The 21101-nt window shown below is 60.4% G+C and overlaps 2 protein-coding genes across 2 annotated transcripts; both read left to right on the top strand.

Moving 5' to 3' along the window:
* Positions 1–1675: 1675 nt before the first annotated feature.
* Positions 1676–3376, top strand: LMXM_27_1760 (conserved hypothetical protein; the record flags this gene model as incomplete). The annotated part of the gene is made up of 1 exon (XM_003876699.1): positions 1676–3376. The coding sequence occupies one exon, from the start codon at positions 1676–1678 to the stop codon at positions 3374–3376; it is 1701 nt and encodes a 566-aa protein (XP_003876748.1).
* A 3427-nt stretch (positions 3377–6803) lies between these two features.
* LMXM_27_1750 (putative dynein heavy chain) lies at positions 6804–20216 on the top strand (the record flags this gene model as incomplete). The annotated part of the gene is made up of 1 exon (XM_003876698.1): positions 6804–20216. The coding sequence occupies one exon, from the start codon at positions 6804–6806 to the stop codon at positions 20214–20216; it is 13413 nt and encodes a 4470-aa protein (XP_003876747.1).
* Between the last annotated feature and the right edge of the window lie 885 nt (positions 20217–21101).

Below are 21101 nucleotides of genomic sequence, written 5' to 3'. Positions count from 1 at the left end.
CTCAATAAGAAACAGCACGCGCGCACCATCGTCGCCATCGTTACCATCGTCGTTTCCCACTCTCTCCTCTATGTGTCACACACGCGGGCCCATCCCAGGTGATTTTCTCTTGTCGCTTGTTCGGTCTGCTTTTTTCTTTTGGTGATCTCTTCCTCTTCTGTTGCCCCTGTCGCTGCTGCGGTGCTTCTCTTCGGCGCTCTCCGGCAAGGCTGCGGTGGGGCCTGTGACTGGGCAGCGCTTGCCCGGCGGGCGCCGACACACATGATTCTGTATTACGCCCTCTCTTGTAGTGTGTGCTAGGGGCAGTTGTCTCTACAGGGCATATCTGAGGGACAAGGACACCTCCTCCCCCTTCCCCCCACACACACACGCACGCGAGTTCGCCAAATGGGGAAGGGGAAGGGAGGACACTCAGTGGTAGAGCTCGCCTCGGCTTCTGCTGCCTTTTCCTTTTCTTGATTCGAGGTTTGATTCCTAACACATTTTTTTTCTTTCAACTACCAGCATATTCCCTGTTGCCGCCGACCACCTCAGTCTGTGACATCACAGGGCCCAGTGCACGGACTCTTTGTGGGGAAGCCAAGCAGTCTGCACAGACTGCCCTCGGGGGTACGACTGGCGGACTCGTGGTGCCGGTGGACGTGTCGTTGCTGGCGCCGTGCCGGAGAGACGTGCGGTCATGCTGGTCACCTTTGTGTCGGCCCACTACGCATCGTGTCGACCATTCAGCAGGTGTACGCACCCGCCGGCTGCTCTTCTGCATTAGCGGCGTTGCGGTGATGTCGAGCGTTGTCCTGGGTTTAGCCTGCGGTGTACGCAGTGGCATCGCAGTGGGACTGAGCGGCGCCAAGCGGTGTTGGCTGGCCCTGCTGCTTGGCATAGCCGTGGTGCTGCGGAGGCGAGGCGGAGCCGTGGTTGTGTGTGCGTATATTTGCTGACTTGTTGGGGGGGGTGGCATATAATGGACACGGTGGGAAGAAATCTTCGTGTCTCTTTCATGACGTTCTTTGCTGATGGCGTGTCGTTTTTTTTTTCACCCGGTGCCTGAAGAGGATGGGCCGGCACGAAAATAAAGGCGCGTGTGATTCTGGGGGTCCGCGATGGCTGGCCTTCTAGATGCAGACACACACACACACACGCCCTCGCCGCTGGCATGCATCGTCAGCCGTAACCGTGGCGTGTGTGGAACAACGCGTCTGGGCCGCCCTCACAGAGATGCGTGAGCGCGTTTGTGCTGGCGTGCGCGGGTGTGTGTGACGCGCAAGGTCTGCCCAAGTGCGGTGCGGGGGGGGAGCGTAGGAGGAGGGGTGGGGCGCTCCTCTTTTTCAGCCGTGGCGAGGGACTTCGGTGGTGGGGGTGCGCGATGATCGAAGGCTTTAGCGTCTTTTTTTTCTCTGTCTCACATGTTCTCCCTTTTCTATTTCCGCTGACTTGGTGCCTGCGCTTGACCGATCGGCCCTCACACTTCGCGCGTGCATGCGTGCCACTTGCAACCACACTTCCACCCTCCGCGTCTCTCTCGCTCATCGCGCCTCACCACTTGTCTTTCAAGAAAGAGAGACTGGCATCTGTAGTGGAGTGGATCACGTCGGAGGTGCATTGCCTGTGTGGGCGGCTTCAACTATCTGAAGTGTCCCCTCCTCCTCACCCCGAACAAAAAATCTGTATCACAGGGATGTCGCGGAGACCGAGCGGCTCGTTTGGCCGCAGCGTCAGCGGCTCCAGCCAGCTCACCAGCGCCAGCGACGCCGGAAGCTCGACGACGGGGCCACAGGCGGTGTTCTGCGTGAACCCCGTTTTCTTTGAGAACTGCGGTGCGCTGTTGAATGCGCCGAGCGGGTTGACGACGACGTCTGTGCTGAAGGTGCTGCAAACCACCGGCAACAAGACGTCTATGTCTCTCGCAAAGTGGAAGGAGACGGCGATGACGGTGCTTGGGCTGCGCGAGTCGACCGCGTACGCCATCTTTGACGTCTTCTTTGCCTTAAGCGGGGGCTGCATCCAAAATACGCCAGCCTATTCGGGTGGAGAGCGGACGAGCGTGACGCAGCTGCGGCAGGAGAGCAACCGTGCCCTGCTGCAGAAGATGGGCGGCGCCGTGGATCAAGGTCGTTGGCCAGCCGCCTCCACCGCGCGACAGGTGAGCCTTCCGGGGCTTCTTATCTTTTTGCTGTGTCAGCTGTTCGTAGAGCGCAAGCGGGCAGGCGCGCCTAACAAGGTCACATCAGAGGCGGTGGCCGAGTACGTGCGGCAGCATCTGCACGACTTCATCAGCGCCGTCGCAGTTACGCGTGCATCTCGTCTGACCATGGCTGACGCAGCGGAGCTTGGCTATCTGCTCCGTGAGGTCGTCAACGGTGTTGAGCAGCCGTTCGGACCGAGCATCAGCTTTCTCTGGCAGTTTAACGAGAAGACGATCGACGTCGCGGTTCTCTCCCAGTACTTGCGAGTGCGCGTCCGCGCCAACGGCGAGATAAAGAAGGTTGGCAGCGGCACCACGACGGTAGGGAACGCCTTTGGCTTCAACAACATCACCATCCAGAACCTAGCCGACACGGTGCACATCACGCCGTACGCCCTTCTGCCAGATATGGCATCCCGTCTCCTGTCATCTAACTTGACCATCTCGAACTGCTCGCAGACGCACATCTACGCCCCCTCGGTGCTCCCCCACACCCTACTTAGCTCCCTCACGAACTGCACTGTCTCACTGGGCCCGGTGGGCGGCGTACTGAGTGTGCAGAACTGCCATCACTGCTCCATCTCCGCCCTCTGCGGAGCGGTCATCGTGAGCAACTGCACCAACGTGACTCTATACGTGTGTGTAAACACACCGCCAGTTCTCATTCCGAGCGAGAGCTCGAACGGCGGCGCGAGGGCATCGGGGACGAGCAGCAGCAAGGTAAACGGTGCAACATCCGTGCCCTCCGGGGGAGGGGTGCGCTTTGCCCCGTACAATTCTTTCTACCCCGCCATGGAGCAGCACATCAGCAGCTCCGGCATCAGTCCGCTGCTGAATGTGTGGAACGTGGGGCTGCCCAATCACGAATCGATTCTACCGCCGTCGGAGTTCCAAAGCATGCCCTTCCCCTTGGCACAGTCCGCCAACCTCAGCAACGTCACCCGCACAAACCCATGCCCACTACCAGCGCCCTATCGTGATGCGATGAGCCGCCGCCTGCAGCGAGTGCGTGATGTGAACGATGTGATCGCTAGTGCCACCGGGCAGCTGAGGGAGGCGGGGCGCAACGACCTTGTGGATGAGCTGCACCAACGTGTCACATCCATGTTCCGCGACTGGTTGAAAGAGACGGGACAAGAGCACGTCTTGGCGGACTTGACGCACACAACCGCGCCTAGTAAAACGGTGGGCTGAGGGGCATAGAATGTGGCGAGAGAAGAGAGAGAGATGCGTGTGTGGCTGGGTGTGTGGGCCATCGTGTGGGGCCTCTCCGAAGCTCGATTCGCTGTTGAGCTGAAGTGGCCCAAGCAGTGCAGGAGAGGGGAGGGAGGGAGGAAGACAAAACGCATGAGCGGGCTTTTGGCATCGAAGTTCGAAGGGAAGGGGAGAGAGGGCCACAGGGCGACATAGAAGGGGCCAGATACAAGGAGTGCTGACCTATGGGACTGTTGCAAGGAAAGGAGTGCATGCATATGTTGTGGCTCGCCCGCTTCGACACCTCTCTCCTCTGCATCTTTTTTTTCAGATCACCAACTGGCCCATGGAGTGTCGCTTGAACGGCGGTCCTTTGCCGCTCTCACTTTTCCTTCGCTTGCCTCCAGCAGGTGTACTCTCTCTCTGCTGAGGCAATGGTGTCTGGAGTAGATACATACATATATATATATGTTTTCTTCTCGTTCACAGTCAGCTCTGAGCAGCTCAGTGCGTGGTATCCTCACGGGCCCAGTACACCCCGACTCTGTGGGGAAGCTAAGCAGAGCCTCCCCCTCTTACCCCTGCCACTGCCGAACCACTTCTGGTGACGACAAGGCCAAGCACCCACGACGCGCGGGGGGTCAGAGCGATACATCGCTACGGATGTCGGCGGGCCGGCCCTGGATGATGTTGCGTCGGAGCGACCTGCAAGAGTGAACACGCTTGTGCCATCCACATGATGGGCAACGTGTCCGCACGACTTGAGTGTATCCCACCGGGCCCTCACACTGCCAACTGATGGGGGAGCCTGCGCCACCCCAAGGTTGGCGGCGCCACGCGATGAAGGGGGGGGGGCGTGTGACAGGGGGCCGTTCATGTGTGTGTGTAGAGTGTGGCTGAACTTGTATGGCAGGAGATGGGGAGGGGGAGAGGCACACGTTAGACACAGGTGACCACAACAGCGGGCAGCAGAGGTGTCGCACGGACTTTTTTCTCACCCACACTTGTGTTTTTTGTTTTCGGTATCTTGTGCATTCATGGGGAGTGTGGAGGCATCCTTGCGCCTATGCGTGTTTTCGCGTTCCGCACCCTTTCTTCTCCCATTCAACCTTCGACGCTGCACTTGGACTCTTGGTATGGGTGAGGTGGGGTGGTGAGGAGGCGGGGCTAGAAGCGGTGGCTCGCACGAGTGCCAAAGCATGCCGTCACCCTCCCCCCTTCCCCCGCTGCACACGGCAATCGCCGTCTGCGGAGAGGTTGGGGAGAGGCAATAGGGGGAGTTGCATCTCGGCTTTTGCGGTGAAGGGTTTTCCCCGTTTTGCGTTGCGCACGTGTGCTCATTTGGTCGATTTGGCGGTGGTGTTGTGGTTCAGGAAAATTTTACATTTGTTCTTGCTTCCGCCGTGTACGTGTCGGTAGTCTGGCGCGCGTGCGTGCGTGCGTGCATGCGTACGTCTCTGTGTTTTCCGTGCGGCTTCCCTCTTGCCATCCCCTGATCCGTATATATATATATGTGTGTGTGTGTGTGGGAGGAGGGGAGGGGGCGGGAATGTGTAGCCGCGTATCTCTTTATGCATGTGCCTTTTGGTATCTTCTTGGTGCTTTGTTGTCTATGTGAAGGTGTGGCGCCATGCTTTATGGTTCCCCTCTCCTGTGTTTCGTCTCTCCTCCGTCTGTGACGGCCCTCTGCGTGTGACTTGTCACCTCTCGAGCGCTCTCCTTGTCTCTCCCCTCCCCTCCCCTCCCCTCCCCTCCCCCTCCGTTGGCTTCGTGTTATCGTTCGCCTTGCAAAACCGACGCCACAACTTCACAGAGTTGGCGCGTGAGGAGAGAGACCGGAAAACAGGGGCAAATAAAGACAGAGGGAGAGGGAGTACCGCAGGGGTCAAGCGAGAGCGATCGCATGAAGGTGCGTAGGCGGGTGTGTGTATGGGGGGGGGGAGGAGGGGGGATGCGACACTGGCGGCGATGCGTTTTTTTTGTGTAGATGTTGTGCAGTGAACCCGAAACCAACAACAAAAGGCGGTCGTTCTTGTTGATCCTCCCCTTGTCCTCCATCACACGGATGCCTCTGCGTTAGCTGACTCTCCCCTTTTTCCTTTCCTCGTAAGGTCGATCGAACCCATCGAGGTTGGCTATGTCAAGTGGGTGTATGTGTGCATACCTGTGCTGAGGCTTCCGTTATGGTGCTCTTGATGATTAGAACGGTGTCAGCAATGGATACATCAGGTCTTCTACAAGCTAAGGTGGTGCTTCTGTTGCAGCTGAAGCTGAGTGCAGTGTGCTTGCGGTCATGTAGGCGACCGCACACGCAACGACACAAACATAAACGTCTTCACATTTGATGATGACTTGTGAGTAGGGCAGGAGAACCTGGACAGGTGCTCTCTCTCGAGTTTTGTCAGGCATGCGCAGCTTCCCTGTTTACCCCTCCCTGCCCCCCTTCTCCACTCTTCTGATGTGTGTCTCCTCCTCTCCTCCCTCATTTCTGCGGCTGCCGCCATTTCCTTTGCCCTCTACGGGACTACATATATATATATACGTATGTGTATATATGTATATATATATATATCTATATGCTGGCGTGCACTCCATCTGAGTGCACACGCGGTGGCGCATCCACATTCACAACGCCGTCTTCTACCCACCCCTCCCCTGCCCCTCTCTTTTTTTTCATTTGGGCTTCCCCACGCTGCCATTACACGCGGCCCTCAAGTGGTCGCTCGTGCGTGTGTGCATGCGTTCGTGTACGTGCAAGTAGCGAAGCTACATCAGCAACCAACCATCGCCATCTCCTTTATCCATCACACCGCTGACACTCCCCCCCCCACCCCCCTCTCTGCGTTTTCATCATCGTCTTCTGCGCGGGTGGAGCACTGTGGTAGCCGTGCGCTGTGTGTGTGTGTACGTGTACGTGTACGTCCCTGTGTCCTCCTGCGTCCCTTAGGCAAAGTCCTTCGCACTCTCTGTGCCTTGACGCGTAGCAGGCGTGACGACATCGCTGCTGCGCTCTATATAAAAGAAATTTTTTTCTTTCTCGTATCCGTTCCGCCGCCATTTGCGTCCTCCTCACTTCCTCTCTTGCCTCACAGACACCGTCGACCGTGCGCCGGGACGTGAAGAGAGAGAGAGGGCAGGGCAGGGCAGAGGGAGAGAGGGGAGGCAGAGACGATATGCACGTGCGCGCGCGTGTGTGTGTGCTGCCCTCTCGTGTGTGCATTTTCCTTCCTCACTTGCGGTTTTCGTTTTTTTTCGTTTGAACGATTATTATTATTATTTTTTCTTATTGCGGTTCTCTCCCGTTTGAGACGGCGCAGACGGCGGGCAGTCTCGCGAGAGGCGACGCACACACACCCACACACACACACAGTGACGCGTAGGAAAACAACAACAACAACGATAATCCGGCGGGCCGTCGGATACGCACATGTCAGGCCTTCTCTCAATTGAGTCGCAGCTCGTCAGCACCGCGCAGCGCCACTTCCACATCCGTTGTGGCCATGTACAGTCTCGGCGCGGTGACGGTTGGTTGCTGGTCTCTTTTTCGCCTCTTGGGCCCGATACCAGACTAGAGCTGGAGGTGCAGGCACTATGCAGCGCGCTTGTGCGCGATGTCACTGGCAGCCGCGTTGCCTCAGTGCGACTCACCGGCGAGGATAAAGAGACACAGTTTGGGAAGTTGGCGGACAAGAGTGTCTCCTTCGCAAAACTGCTGCGCAAATCGGGTGTGTCGTTGGACGTAGGCAGTGATCCAGGCAAGGACGACGATGGCAGCGCGAGTGTGGATGCACTGCCAAACGCTCCTGGTGTGGCGGAGATGGTAGAGATGCTCTACCACGATGTCGTGGCAGAGTCAAAGCAGGGCGCACGCGCCATTGTGCAGTTTCCGTCCCTTCTGTGCCCTCAGGGGACCCGCTGCGACGTTGTGCTGCAAGGCGCGATCTGCGTGAAAGCGTTTTCGAAGACTGCCTTGCCCGTTGAGGAGGACGTGGGATCTGCCACTTCGACGGTCACGGTGACCGCTAATGCCGACGGCGACACGGATGACGAAGCCGAGCCGCTTGGCGATGCGGCTGACGGTGCGCATGCGCCCCACCGCTCTCGCGCTTCGGAATTGGAGGATAAGGCGGCGGCCGCGGCGCCGAGGTCCACTACGAATGGTAGGGCTTTCCGCAGCCGGGGTGACTCGATGTGGCAAAACTCGCACAGCTCGCTGAAGCTGCCAGAAGGGGCGCTGGCGAAGGTGTGGATCGAGACCCGCGTGTGGGCACAGGCACTCGCGTCGAATGCCGGCACCTCTGTCGAGGCCGAACTACCAGCCGCGTGGCGTTCTAGGGCATTCAACCTTGCCGAGGCTCCCGAGGCGCTGCGCATGGTACACCGTGCACTGGCCCATTACTGGAACGAAAACCGCGCCGCGAACACAGACCGCATCAAGGTCACGACGTTGTCATTGCTGAGCATCGTCTTCGGTGACGTGAGGGAGTACCTGCGTGGCCAGGTGGAACTGTACAGCCCCGACTGGCGAGCACCATGGCGGATGCCTGTCGAGGAGCTGAGCTGCGCTGTTGACCTGTGCAAGCAGTGGAACAGGACGGTATCGCAGTTGGTGCGGCAGGACTGGGTCGGCTGGGAGGGGCACATGTTCCACGACGAGAGCTTCGACGCCTTTGCGCAGCGCCTGCACACGGTGCTGCGGATTCGTGAGACGCTTGCGAGCATGCAAGCACTGGGTGAGGCGATTCCGGCCACTCTGCATCCAGAGCACATCTTCGCGGAGGTGAATGCTGTCGACATGCGCGGTGTGTCGGCCACAGCGTGGGAGTCACGGGTTGGGCAGTTTGAGAAGGAGTTCTCTTTTGCCGAGCCCGCCCTGCGGAACCGCGTGAAGCAACTCTTTCAATCTCCAGCTTCGGACGTGCAGCTGCGTCTTCTGCGGAAGCACCGCTCGCTGCTGCGCCTCTGCGAGGTGCGCAGTGCTGTGACTCGAGAGATGGACGGCGTTGCCGCGTACCTTGTCGAGCAGCTGAATCGCGTGTACGCGCGGTTTGAGAACAACGGCCGGCGCGCGACGACGCCGCTGCAGAAGCTGCGTGCGGCGAAAGGGTGCGTGGCGGAGTGCGTGATGGTGCCGGAGGAGGCGGCCAAGGTGTTTGGCTCCACGGATGTGCTCACGGAGAAAGTGACGGCCCACGCGCGCGAGCTGATCCGCAAGGCAGCTCAGGAGGAGGCGGTCATCATGGAGGACTGGTGTGCGTCGGTGGAATCGACTGCAAAGAGGATGCTCGAGCTTCGAGATGCCGTTATGGTGTCCAAGGTTCAGGATGCACAACTGCAGCAGCAACGACCGTACCTGCTGACGTGCACAGTGCACCTGTCACTGCGCCAGTTCATGCAGGAGGTGCGCAACGTGCGGGCGTGGCTGAACGATGTCGAGGTGCGACAGGACCCGGAACGGCACCGTGGCGGCACTGGGGATCGCGGAAACAGCGCGGCGCAAGGTAAGTCGGCGACGGCGTCGCAGCTCTGGCGGCTGAGCAGCCGCACCGAGAGCACGATTTGCGCCTGTGAGCACCTCTGTGCCGCAGCACTGCGCACACAGCAGTGCGTCGCCAACCACAACACCGTGATTGCGCAGATTCTCCCGTGCACGCGCCGGATGCTTCTTCCTGCCATAGAAAAGAGTATGTTGCAGTTGCTGTATGACGACGCCGCCACGAGGGCTGTGGCCGTTGCGAATTACCAAGAACTTGAAGGCGCGAATCTGCGCTTCCAGAACACAATTGAGGCCCTCAGCAACGCCAACCGGCAGGTCCGCCGTTTTCACGAGGAGTTCGGCCAGCATGTGATGGCCCTCATGGGCGTCGACCTTACCTCGCACATGGAGCAGTGGCGCATCACCGTCGACGACCTGCGCAGCAGGATGGAGGATTTCCTCGCGAGGCAGCACCTGTCTGACCACGACGACTGGCGCCGGTATTGGGATGGGCAGATCTACAAGGCCCTCGAGTACCAGTATCGCCGCGGCTTGGAGAGGTTGCATGAGGAGATGACGGAGTTCAAGGTGGAGCTGGTACTGAGGCAGGGTATTGTGCACTTCAAGCCCAGCTTGGAGGCCATCCGCGAGGCCTACTACGTCAAACTACGCGAGTTTGTCAGCGTGCCGCTGCGCTTCCGCGGATTGCAGCCCAAGCGGCAGGACGCGAGCACGCCGTATGAGATGTACCCTTTGATGCCGCTCACCAACAACGACCGCATCCTCACAGTGCACATGAAGGCGATGGAGCTCTTCGCGAAGCTCAACCGCGTCCGCAAAGCGTTTCGCTCGCACATTGTCGTCGGTCTGTGCGGCATCAACGGCTCGCCTCACCTGGACACGATTGCGGATGCGTGGATGGAGAAGATGGCCGGGAAGATCAGCCAGGGCTTTCATACTGTGGAGGAGCACCGGGAGAAGATAGGCAAGATCGAGGACGTCATGAAGATTGACTGTTTTGCCATCAGCACCGTTCCGGTGCGCGCGAGCATCGAGGAGCATCTGCATCGCCTGGAGGAGGCCCTCCTGAACGGAATACGCCGCCACATCCAAACCTCGCTGAATGATATCGACGAATTTGTACTGGGCGTGTCAAACATTGTGGAGCGGCAACCAACGACGATGGACGAGGTCGGAGAGGCCAATAAGCGCTACAGGGAGTCGCTGGAGCAAGTAAGCATCTACGAGAAGAAGCTGGAGGAGGTGCTGGAGCAGAACAAGGAGCTGCGCAACCACGTCGGCACCTCCATCGACATAGGCGCCACCCGCACCCGCTGGGACCACATGAAGGACGCGATGGCATCTCACACGAAGGTGATGGAGGCTGCGGTATCGAAGATGCGCGTCTCCCTCAACAGCCTCATTCAGCGCTTCCTGAAGGATGAGCAGCGTTTCGCTGACGGGTGGAAGCGGCAGAAGGCGCAGCTGATGCAGGCCTTTCTGGGCAAGGAAACCAAGGTCATTCACAAAGTGCTGCTATCCCTCAAGGATCAGCTGCATGACTTGGCTGACCTCGAGCTCCAGGCGAAGGAGCTGGAGTCAAAGTGCGAGTTCTTTGGGCAGGTGAAGCCGGTCTTTGGAGTGCTGCGGGACACTAAGAAGGACGTGCAGGCGACGAGTGCCATGTGGTCGCTCTACGACACCTTCGAGGCGGAGCTCGAGAAGCTGCGCGCTGAGGACTGGCTCACGTTCCGCGCGCATACGTTTCAGTTCGAGGACTTCTGCAAGGAGTGGCGAACAAAGCTCGAGAAGATGAAGGAGAGCAACACCGCGGCCGCGGGGGACGAGGCCGAGGAGGGCAAGAGGAGGAAGTCGAACAAGGACAGCGGCAACGCGACGAACACAGCTAACAGCGCCAACAACCCCATCGCGGTCTATCTGCTGAACATGATCTCGGACTGGGCGAATGCGATACCGCTCCTGAAGTTTGTTCGCGGCGAGGGGTGGATGACGGAGCACTGGAACGAAATGTTTCGCCTCCTCAGCATACCCAAGGAGACGACCAGCACAAGCCTCACGTTCGGCGTGATTCTCGACCACTACTCGGAGCTTCTGGAAAAGGAGGGGGAGCTGAAGCACCTGCACGCCCGCGCGTACGGCGAGATCCAGCTGCGGGAGGCGCTGCAGGACATGCGAAAGTGGGCGCTCGAGGCTGTTTTCAGCCTCACGGCACCGACAGAGAGCGCCAGCAAGGTGCGCCTCATTACGGACTGGAAGGAGATTATGACGCAGGTCAGCGACAACCAGGCCCTCGTGAACTCGCTCAAGGACAGCCCGTTCTTTGTGCACTTCGCCGACGAGGCGTCTGGTTGGGAATCGAAGCTTGCTTCTCTCTCGCAGAGCCTCACGTTGCTGAACAGCATTCAGCGTCGGTGGGCGTATCTGGAGCCGATCTTTGCCCGCGGCGCGTTGCCTCACGAGCAGGCCCGCTTCAAACGTGTGGACAAGGAGTTCGTCGGCATCTTGCGCGAGGTCGAGGCGGATCCGCGTGTGATGTCTTTGGTAAACCAGACGGACGTGAATGAGAAGCTGAAGGGCATCCTCGAGCAGACGGAGCGGTGCCAAAAGTCCCTCATGGAGTTCCTGGAGGCGAAGCGTGGCAAGCTGCCGCGCTTCTACTTCATCAGCGACGAGGACCTTCTTGAGATGCTCGGCCACAGCCAGAACCCGTCTGTAATTCAGGTACATCTCAAGAAACTCTTTATGGGCATCCACGCCGTCACCTTCAGCAGCGACAACACCAGCATCACACACATGATTAGCGCCGATGGAGAGGAGGTGGCGCTGCGCAGGCCGGTGGCGATTACAGGCAGTGATGTGGAAGACTGGCTTCTGGCACTGGATGCGAGCATGCAGGACACACTGCACGAGCTGCTCACCAGCTGCGTCAAGCAGCCAGACGCGACCACAAAGGACAGTGTCCTCACCTATCCCTCGCAAATCCTTCAGGTCGCGCAGGGCGTGCACTTCGCCCGCGAAGCCGAGAAGGCGATCGCTGCGCAGTCCCTCAACGAGCTGCTGACGTCGCTCCGTCGTCGGCTCGACGGACTCGTCGCCATGACACCAGAGCTGGACGCGTTGCAGGTGCTGAAAGTGAAGGCGCTTATCCTCGACACGATTCACAACATTGAGGTTGTCGAGCTCCTCATGAAGCGCAACGTCCGCCGTGTGGACGAGTGGTGGTGGAAGAAGCAGTTGCGGTACCGCATGTCTACGGATGGCACGCACCGCTGCACCGTCCACATGGCCGACACGCAGTTCGACTACGCGTACGAGTACCAAGGCAACGCGGCGAAGCTGGTGTACACGCCGCTGACGGACCGCTGCTACCTCGTCCTCACAAAGGGCATGGACCTGGGCTACGGCGGCAACCCCTACGGGCCCGCGGGCACCGGCAAGACAGAGTCTGTGAAGGCACTTGGCTCAGCGATGGGTCGCCAGGTGCTTGTCTTCAACTGCGACGAGGGCATCGACTTTAAGGCGATGGGGCGAATCTTCCTCGGCATTGTCAAGTGCGGCGCGTGGGGCTGCTTCGACGAGTTCAACCGCCTCAAGCTCGATCAGCTTTCCGCCATCTCACAGATGATCCAGGTCATTCAGCAGGCCCTCAAGAACAAGGAGCCGAGTTGCATGCTGCTGAACAGTGAAATCACGGTGAACACGAATGCGGGCATCTTCGTGACGTTGAACCCTGCTGGAAAAGGCTACGGCGGTCGGACGCGACTGCCGGACAACCTAAAGCAGCTCTTCCGCGAGGTGGCGATGAGCGTGCCCGACAACGAGCTCATCACGTCGACGGTGCTCTTCTCCGAGGGGTTCACGCATGCGCGGGCGCTGGCCAAGAGCATTGTTGCGCTCTACCGCCTCTCTGGGCAGCTCATGAGTCGACAGCAGCACTACGACTGGGGCCTGCGTCCGCTGAAGGCAGTGCTGCGACTCGGCGGTACGCTGCTGCAGCGCTGGAGGAAGGAGAACGCCGGCGCCGCAGCAACTCGGTCGATTGAGGAGGAGCTCATCTTGCAGTCCCTGAACATCAACACCATCAGCAAGCTCACCTTCGACGACGCGCGAGTCTTTCAAGGACTGCTGCGCGACATCTTCCCCGGCGTGGAGTCGCGGGACATCACTTACAAAGAGCTGGAGGTGGCGGTGGCAAGTGCGGTCAAAGCACTGGGCCTGCAGCCGATTCCCGCACAGCAGAAGAAGGTACTTCAGCTGTACGAGGCGCTGCAGCAGCGCACGGGAGTGGTGCTGGTGGGCCCCAGCGGCAGCGGCAAGAGTACCCTGCTCAGCATCCTTCGCAAGGCTCTTCAGACGATGCAGATTGAGGTGCCCATGCACGTCATGAACCCCAAGGCGATGACGCGGCGTTGCTTGCTCGGCTACATGGACGCTGATACACGGGAGTGGCACGACGGCGTCCTGACGGCGGCGGCGCGCGACGTTGTGAAGCAGCCGAAGGAGGCGCGACCGTGGGTGCTGTGCGATGGCGACATCGACCCGGAGTGGATTGAGTCTCTCAACTCGGTGCTGGATGATAACAAGCTGCTGACGATGCCGAACGGCGTGCGTATCCAGTTTGGCGCCAACGTGAACTTTATCTTCGAGACGCACAGCCTCGAGTATGCGTCACCGGCGACGGTGTCGCGCATGGGTGTGCTCTTCTTCTCCGAGAAGGACGTGCAGCTGGAGGCGGTGGTGGAGTCTGGCATGGCGTTCAAGTCAGTGCATACAAAGAGGGTGGTACAGCCACTCATCCTCAAGTATGTCTTTGCCGCTGTCGACGAGGCGCAGCGACTAAATGACTTCCCTGTTGCCACGACGCGCATGGGCCTGCTGCAGACGTGTCTGCTGCACGTGATGCTAGCCAGGAATGTGCAGGACTTCGCGTACTCGCTGGTGCGCGGCCTGTGCGGATGCCTGAATGCCAGCAGCGCGGCGAAGCTGGCGGGCTGGATCTACACCACAATGGGGCAGAAGCCCTGCTCCGACAGCCGCCCGTTCGACTCCTACTGGGACGACACGCTCAAGCGCGCTGTGGAGTTTACGGCAGACCTCTCGACCCCGGTGACCCCGGCCGAGCTGCTGGCGGGCCGCCCACCAGTGGTGCAGACGGTGGAGGTAAAGCGGCTCGTCTCCACGCTGCAGCCGCTCTTGGATGATAGCAGCTGCAAACCGTTTTTCGTTGTTGGGCCGGAGGGGTGCGGGAAGGGCGCCTTGCTCGGCTATGTCTTCTCCACCCGGCCAACATTGCGCACGACGACGATCAACTGCAGCGCACAGACGGACTCCACGCACGTCATTCAGAAGATCGAGCAGGCGTGCGTCTTGGCAAACACCAATGCCGGGCCCATGTACCGTCCGCGCGAAGGGGAGCGGCTCGTCATCATTCTCAAGAGCGTGAATCTGCCGAAGGCGGACAGGTACGGCACCGTGGAGCTGCACTCCTTTTTGCAGCAGCTTATCCTCTACAACGGCTTCTACAACCAGGACCTCGAGTGGGTAGGGGTTGAACGCGTGCAGATCGTCGCCAGCATGAACCCTACTCCATCGGCCGGCCGTTACCCGGTTACACCGCGGCTACTGGCGCTCGCCAGCATCGTGACCGTATCCTACCCATCCAAGACGAGCCTTGTGCAGGTGTACGCCACGTACTGGGCGAGTCTGTTGCGGCAGACGAACATTGGCCAAGGTAAAGACTATGAAAAGGGCACGCAGCTGGCGCACTTCATGCTGCAGGTATACGACAAGGTGCGTCGCCAGTTTGAGGGTGAGGAGTACGCGCACTTCTCCTTCAGCCCCCGCCACCTTACCAAGTGGGTCACCAACGTACTCCTCTACCACATCGACACCCGCACCACGCTGCCGGCGGTGCTCGCCTACGAGGCCAGCCGCATCTTTACCGACTGCCTCCCGAGCGCCGAGGACCGTAGACAGGCGCTGCGGACCTTCTCGGAGCAGCTTGCCACTATCGGCTACGCGATGCCGGCAAAGGAGGATCGCTTCACCACGATGTTCGTCACTTGGTTTGACCCGGAGAACGGTGCCGCCGCCGTGGCTGAGACTGACGAGCAGGCGCTACCGACGACCGTCGCTGGCGATGACGAGGGCAGGAAGACTGGCGATGGTGCGAGAGCCAACAGGAGTGGCGGTGGTGACGCGGCTGGCAAAACTTCTGCCGCGGCGGCGACGAGCTGCCGTGCGGTGCTCAAGCTAGTGCAGAAGAGGTACAGCGACGTGCGGGACGAGGCAGAGCGCGGACTGCTGCAGTACAGCCGCGAGTTCAAGGAGCTCCACGTCCCTCTCATCCCGGAAATCTTGTGCTGGGTGACCTACGTCGACCGAGTGCTGGCCCGCCCGGGCGGCCACCTCATCTTGGTTGGCAGCACCGGTGTCGGGCGGCGCAACGCCGTGCTTCTGGCGGCGCACCAGCAACGGCGCGAGGTGGTATCGCTGAACATGACGCACGACTACAACCTCAAGCAATTCCGGCTTGACCTCCGCGGCTTCATCCAGCGCGCCACGGTGCAGAATACGCCGCTGGTCCTCCTCATCGAGGATCACAACATTGTCAACGCGGCGTTTCTGGAGTATGTGAACAGCCTGCTAAGCAGCGGCGAGGTCCCAGGGCTGTTCACACAAGAGGAGATGGAGACAATGTTCTCATCGATGCGTGACGACGCGGCCAACGATGGTCACATGGGGGCGATTTACGCCTACTTTGTGGAGCGGCTGCAGCGCAACCTGCGCATAGCCCTCATCATGGACCACCGTCACGAGCTCTTCATGATTCGTCTGCATTCCAACCCAGCCCTCATGAGCAAGTGTGAGCTGCTGTGGATGGGGACGTGGAGTGGTGACATGACCAAGACAATCTGCAAGACATATCTGGCGGACGAAATCGCCGCGCTCGAATCGAACCCGACGAACAAAGGCTTCCACGTGCACCGCGAGATCAACGCCATTCACGAAGGCATGGGTGTCCGCTCCACTCCGCATGCTGTGCAGGTGCTGCTCAAAACATTCCGCGCCATCCTAGCCAGGAAGAGCAGCTCCAGCAAGGATAAGATGGGGCGGCTGGAGGCCGGCTTAGTGAAGCTGAAGGAGGCCGAGGAGAGTGTGGAAAAGGTAAAGAGGGACGTCGCGGAGAAGAAGAAGGATGTCGAGAGGATGCAGAAGGCGGCGGACAAGGCGCTGAACGAGATCCAGTCCAGCATGGAGGAGTCCCAGGAGCAGCGTGACGAGGCGGCCACCCTGCAGGAGCATCTCAAGGAAGAGCAGACGTACATTGCGAAGAGTCGCGGACAGGTGGAGGAGGAGCTTGGGAGTATTAAGCCAATGATGGAAGCCGCGCGCGACGCCATCAGCACCATCCGCAGCGAGCAGCTCAACGAGATCCGCTCCTTGCTATCCCCGCCGGAGGCGATCCGCGTCGTTCTCGAGGGCGTCCTAGCGTTGCTCGGTGTGAACGATGTCTCGTGGCAGTCGATGCGACAGTTCCTCGGTGAGCGTGGTGCGAAGCAGCGTATTCTCGACTTCGAGGTCAAGAACATGACCCCCGACATCCGCCGCCGCGTCGAGAAGCTGCTGCGCGACCGCGCCTCCTTCTTCAAGGCCGAAACCATTCAGCGCGCCTCGGTGGCCGCGGCGCCGATGGCGGAGTGGGTCAAGGCGATGGTGGAGTACTCAGCCATCATGGAGCGCATCTCACCTCTGACGCAGCAGCTGGAGCAGCTGGAGACGAACCAGAAAGACGGCGCCGCCAAGCTCGAGCATCTGCAGAAGAGGCTGAAGAAAATCGATACGAAAGTGAAGGAGCTGCGTGAGGGCTTCTCTGAGAAGTGTAAGGAGGCAGAGCGGCTCAGAGGTAAGCTGCAGGCTGCCGAGGAGGAACTGGCGAAGGCGAAAAGCCTACTGGACAAGTTGAATGGCGAGAAGGGTCGATGGGCCACCGAGGCGGCCGCGATCCTGGAGGTGAACAACACGATGCCGAAGCGTGCCCTGGTCGCCGCCGCCTTCCTGACCTACCTTGCCCAGGAGACGGAGGACGGCCGGCACCGCTTTCTGAAGATGTGGTGCGACCGGCTGGGCTTCCCAGATGTTGTTGAGGTGACGCACTTCCTTCGAACCGAAGGGGACCTCCTCCAGTACAAGTCCGAGGGTCTGTCGGCGGATGGACTCAGTCTGGAGAACGCGGTGGTCATGCTGGACGCGGAGCAGACGCCGCTCGTCGTCGACCCGGCGAGTAAGGCGGTTGAGTGGATGCTGGAGCACCTGAAGAGGGCGAACACCGTTGTCGAAACGGTTTCACTGCACGATGAACGCTTCACACACACGCTTGAGCTTGCCATCCGCTTCGGGAAGACGCTGATCGTCACGGAGGTGGCCGACATCGCGCCTCTGCTCTACACCGTCCTGCGCCGCGACCTCATGCCTGCTGGCGCGAAGCGAGTGGTGCAGGTGGGCAACAAAACAGTGGAGTGGCATGACAACTTCCGAATCATGCTCTTCTCGCGGCAGTCGGAGCTGCGACTGTCCCCCAGTGCCGCGGCTCTGGTGACGGAGGTGAACTTCTCCGTGACGAGCCTCGGCCTCGAAGACCAGCTTCTTGGAGTCACGCTGCAACAGGAGCGGCCAGAGCTGGAGAAGCAAAAGGTGGAGCTGCTCAAAGATGAGGAGAGTTTGCAGCTGCAGCTCAGTAAACTGGAGGAGCGTCTTCTCAGCGACCTCGCGGAGTCGCAGGGTGACTTGCTCGAGAACACGAAGCTCATCAAGTCCCTCAACGAGGTTAAGGTGCAAGCCTACAATATCCAACAGTCCCTCGCGCGCTCGCACGAGCTGCAGGTGGAGCTGGATGAGAAGCGCGAGGTGTACCGCCCCTTCGCGCACCATGGGGCTCTTCTCTTCTTCATCGTTCGCGACATGGAGATGCTCAACCACATGTACCAGTACGGTATCAACGACTACATCACCCTCTTCACGCAGACGCTCAAGACCTACCAAGGCGACGACGAGGCGGGGGCAAAGGTGCAGGCTCTCATCGCGAGCTTCACCAAGACCTGCTTCCACAGCGTGGCGCGCGGACTCCTCAAAAAGGACCGCATCGCCTTCGGGCTCCACGTCCTGCACGGTCTCTGGCCAGCCGAGTATCCGCAGGATCTGTGGGGCGCGCTGGTGGGGACCATCACCAACGTGAAGGCGGGCAAGGACTTGCAGTTGCCGAAGTGGGCGCCGCCTTCAAGCAGGATCAAGTACGCCAGCATCGTCTCCAGCGCGGCCGGACAGGCACTGGCGGAGAAGTGGCACGTGCTCGACCCGAGTCGGTGGGCCGCCGTCATGAACCACGCCACACCGGAGCGCGAGTTGGGGCCACGTGCCGCGGGCAGCAACATGGACGCGAGCGCGGCTGTGTCAGACATGGAGAGGCTGCTGTGGATCAACACATTCCGTCCGGACCGTGCGTCCGCCACCGCGCTGCAGATCATCCTGCGCAAGCTGGAGCTGGCGTCGCTAGCCCCTGTTATATCCCTCGAGAGTACGATCCTCAGCAACAGCGCTACCGCCCCGATTCTGCTGATCACCTCGAGTGGCGCCGACCCGAGCATGGAGATACAGGATGTGGCAACGCAACTCGTGGGCAAGGAGCGCTTTGTGCAGCTTGCACTTGGTGGTGGCCAGACAGACAACGCGCTGCAGCTGGTGCGGCGCTGCGCCGTGCAGGGCGACTGGCTGCTGCTCAAGAACCTCCACCTCGTTCTGGACTGGGCCTCCGTGCTCGAGAACGAGCTGTGCTCGATGCCCCCGCCGAACACGAGCTTCCGCCTCCTCCTCACCACCGAGCCGCACGACCTCTTTCCCAGCGTGCTGTTGCGCATGTCGAACAAAGTTACTGTGGAGGCGCCGCCAGGGGTGAAGCAGAACCTGCTGCGCACCTACAGCCTCTGGGACGGCGCGTTTCTCGCGGCACAGTCGCACGCCGGCGCGCGACTTCTCTTCGGACTCGCCTGGTTCCACGCTGTGGTGCAGGAGCGCCGGACATATGTGCCGCAGGGCTGGTCCCAATGCTATGAGTTCTCGCCGGCTGACCTGAAGGCGGCGACGAATGTGCTGACAAGCTTGGCAAAGGAGCCGCAGCTTGACTGGGTGACGCTCACTGGCTTTCTCGAAACCTGTCTCTACGGCGGCCGCCTCGAGAACGCGGAGGATGAGAGGGTGCTGCAGCTCCTCATCCAGACGTACTTCAACGAGGGCGTGCTGTTCAAGGAGACGTCGCCACTGTTTTCCGGCGTGACGGCCGCGCACGCCGGCGACCACGACAAGATGGTGGCAGTGCTGCAGGCGAACATGCCCGACGTCGACCCGCCGGCACTGCTCTGCATGTGCGACAACGCGGACCGCACCGTGCAGGAGGACGCGGCACACGCCACGCGCGAGTCGCTCCGTGAGCTTTGCAAGAAGGAAAGCACGGCGGAGACGAGCGGCGAGAAGTGGCGAGAGCGGCTGAGGCAAGTGATGGAGGTGTGGAAGGGCAGTGGCATTGCGGCGAATGGCGTTCCGCAGACGGTGTCGAGTCCCACGCGTGACCCAGAGCCGATGGAGATCTTCTTCATCAGCGAGGTGAACTTGCTCACCGCCCTCATCAAGGACCTGTCAGCCTTCTTTGATACGTTGCACGGCGTGGCGGAGGGGACCATCATCCCTGACGCGGAGGTGCGTGCGGAGGCGACCGAGCTGATGAGTGGTCGTATGCCAAGCCGCTGGCTGGACCGCATGGACGGTCCACAGGAGGCAAAGATGTGGCTCGCGCTGCTGTGGCGCAAGTACAACACGACGCGCGACCTCGCGAAGGCGCCGTTCAGCACGACGGCGACGTACGACCTCTCATCGCTACTGCGGCCGCAGACCTTTTTCAACGCGCTGCGGCAGCATACGGCGCGGGTGGCAAAGGCGCCCCTCACGGATCTTGTCTTGGAAGCCACAATGAACAATGTGACGCACGGGAGCGTCACAATCAAGGTGGCGGCGAAGAGTCTGGTGATGCAGGGCGCGGCGCTCACGGGCGACGGCTGCCTCACGACTGTGCAGGGCAACTCACCGTCCTGCGTGCAGCTCAGTGTAGACATCGCGGTCAGCTGGGTGCCAGTGGGGAAGGTGAAGCACTCCAGTCAAAGTGTTGTCATCCCAGTCTATGCGGACGCAGAGCGCCACACGAGGATCTTCTCGCTGCGTGTGAAGTGCGCCGGCGAGGCGGAGGCGACCAAGGCGGCGCTCAACGGTGTTGCGTGCTACTTGGTGAATCTGTAGGCTTGCCCTTCATCAATGCCCTCGATGCTTGGATGCGCGCTTAGCAGCGACAGCGCAGGTGGATGAGAGAGAGAGGGGGCGGGGGCAGACCTCTTCTGTTCGTTGTCCTCGCACCTTCGGTTCACGTCTCCCTTCTCGCGCATGCTTGTCAGGGGACGTTGTGAGTGGCGATCACGTGGGTTGCCGCGGCGCCGTGCGTGTATCGCTAGCGGACAGAAGTGTGTGTGTGGGGGGGGAGGGTGATGTTTGCGGTGTGCACACACTGGTGTGTGTCTGCTCGCGCGCGCTGGCGTTTGGGTGTCTTCTCAGGGTTCTCTACTCCGCATGTGCGTCGCTGCGGAAGGCGTGCGGCGAGGCCGTGGTCGTGGGCCGCCCCGCTTCTTGTTGCTGTGTGTGCTTTCTGCCAACTTGCTCGTTGATTCGATGTTTTATCAGGAGTCGTACGCCCAGCACGCGCTGGCGGTTTTATTGCCCCTGTTTCCACCACTAGAGAGAACCTTTCCACTTCCAGCAACACCGTCACTTGATGCCGCGACAGCGGAAAGACCACGCCCACAACGACGACATCAGCGGGATGTGCGGTGAGGCACCCAGCGCTCATCTCCCTCTCTCTCCCTTCCTCCCTCCCTCTCGCGACAGTAGCAGATCTGGGCATGGGAGCCGGTGAATGGCTCGCAGGGCAGACCGCGCCACTCACATTGGTGTGCGTCGTCGTCGTCGTCTTTGCTGTGGGTGGTGGTGTGTTCGGGGGGGGGTGCGGGGCGGGGTGCGCATTAGCCCCCTCCCTTTCGCCTACCTGAATAGAGACCACCTGGACTACTCCGTCTGACTTGTGGCTTTTCCTTTTCTGTGTCTTTATTTTTATTTTTCGGGGGCGGGTGGGAC

Source organism: Leishmania mexicana, chromosome 27, assembly GCF_000234665.1.
Source record: "Leishmania mexicana MHOM/GT/2001/U1103 complete genome, chromosome 27".
Taxonomy (NCBI): Eukaryota; Euglenozoa; class Kinetoplastea; order Trypanosomatida; family Trypanosomatidae; genus Leishmania; species Leishmania mexicana.
The sequence above is the reverse complement of the archived record's forward strand: the minus strand, read 5'-3'. Positions and strand labels throughout refer to the sequence as shown.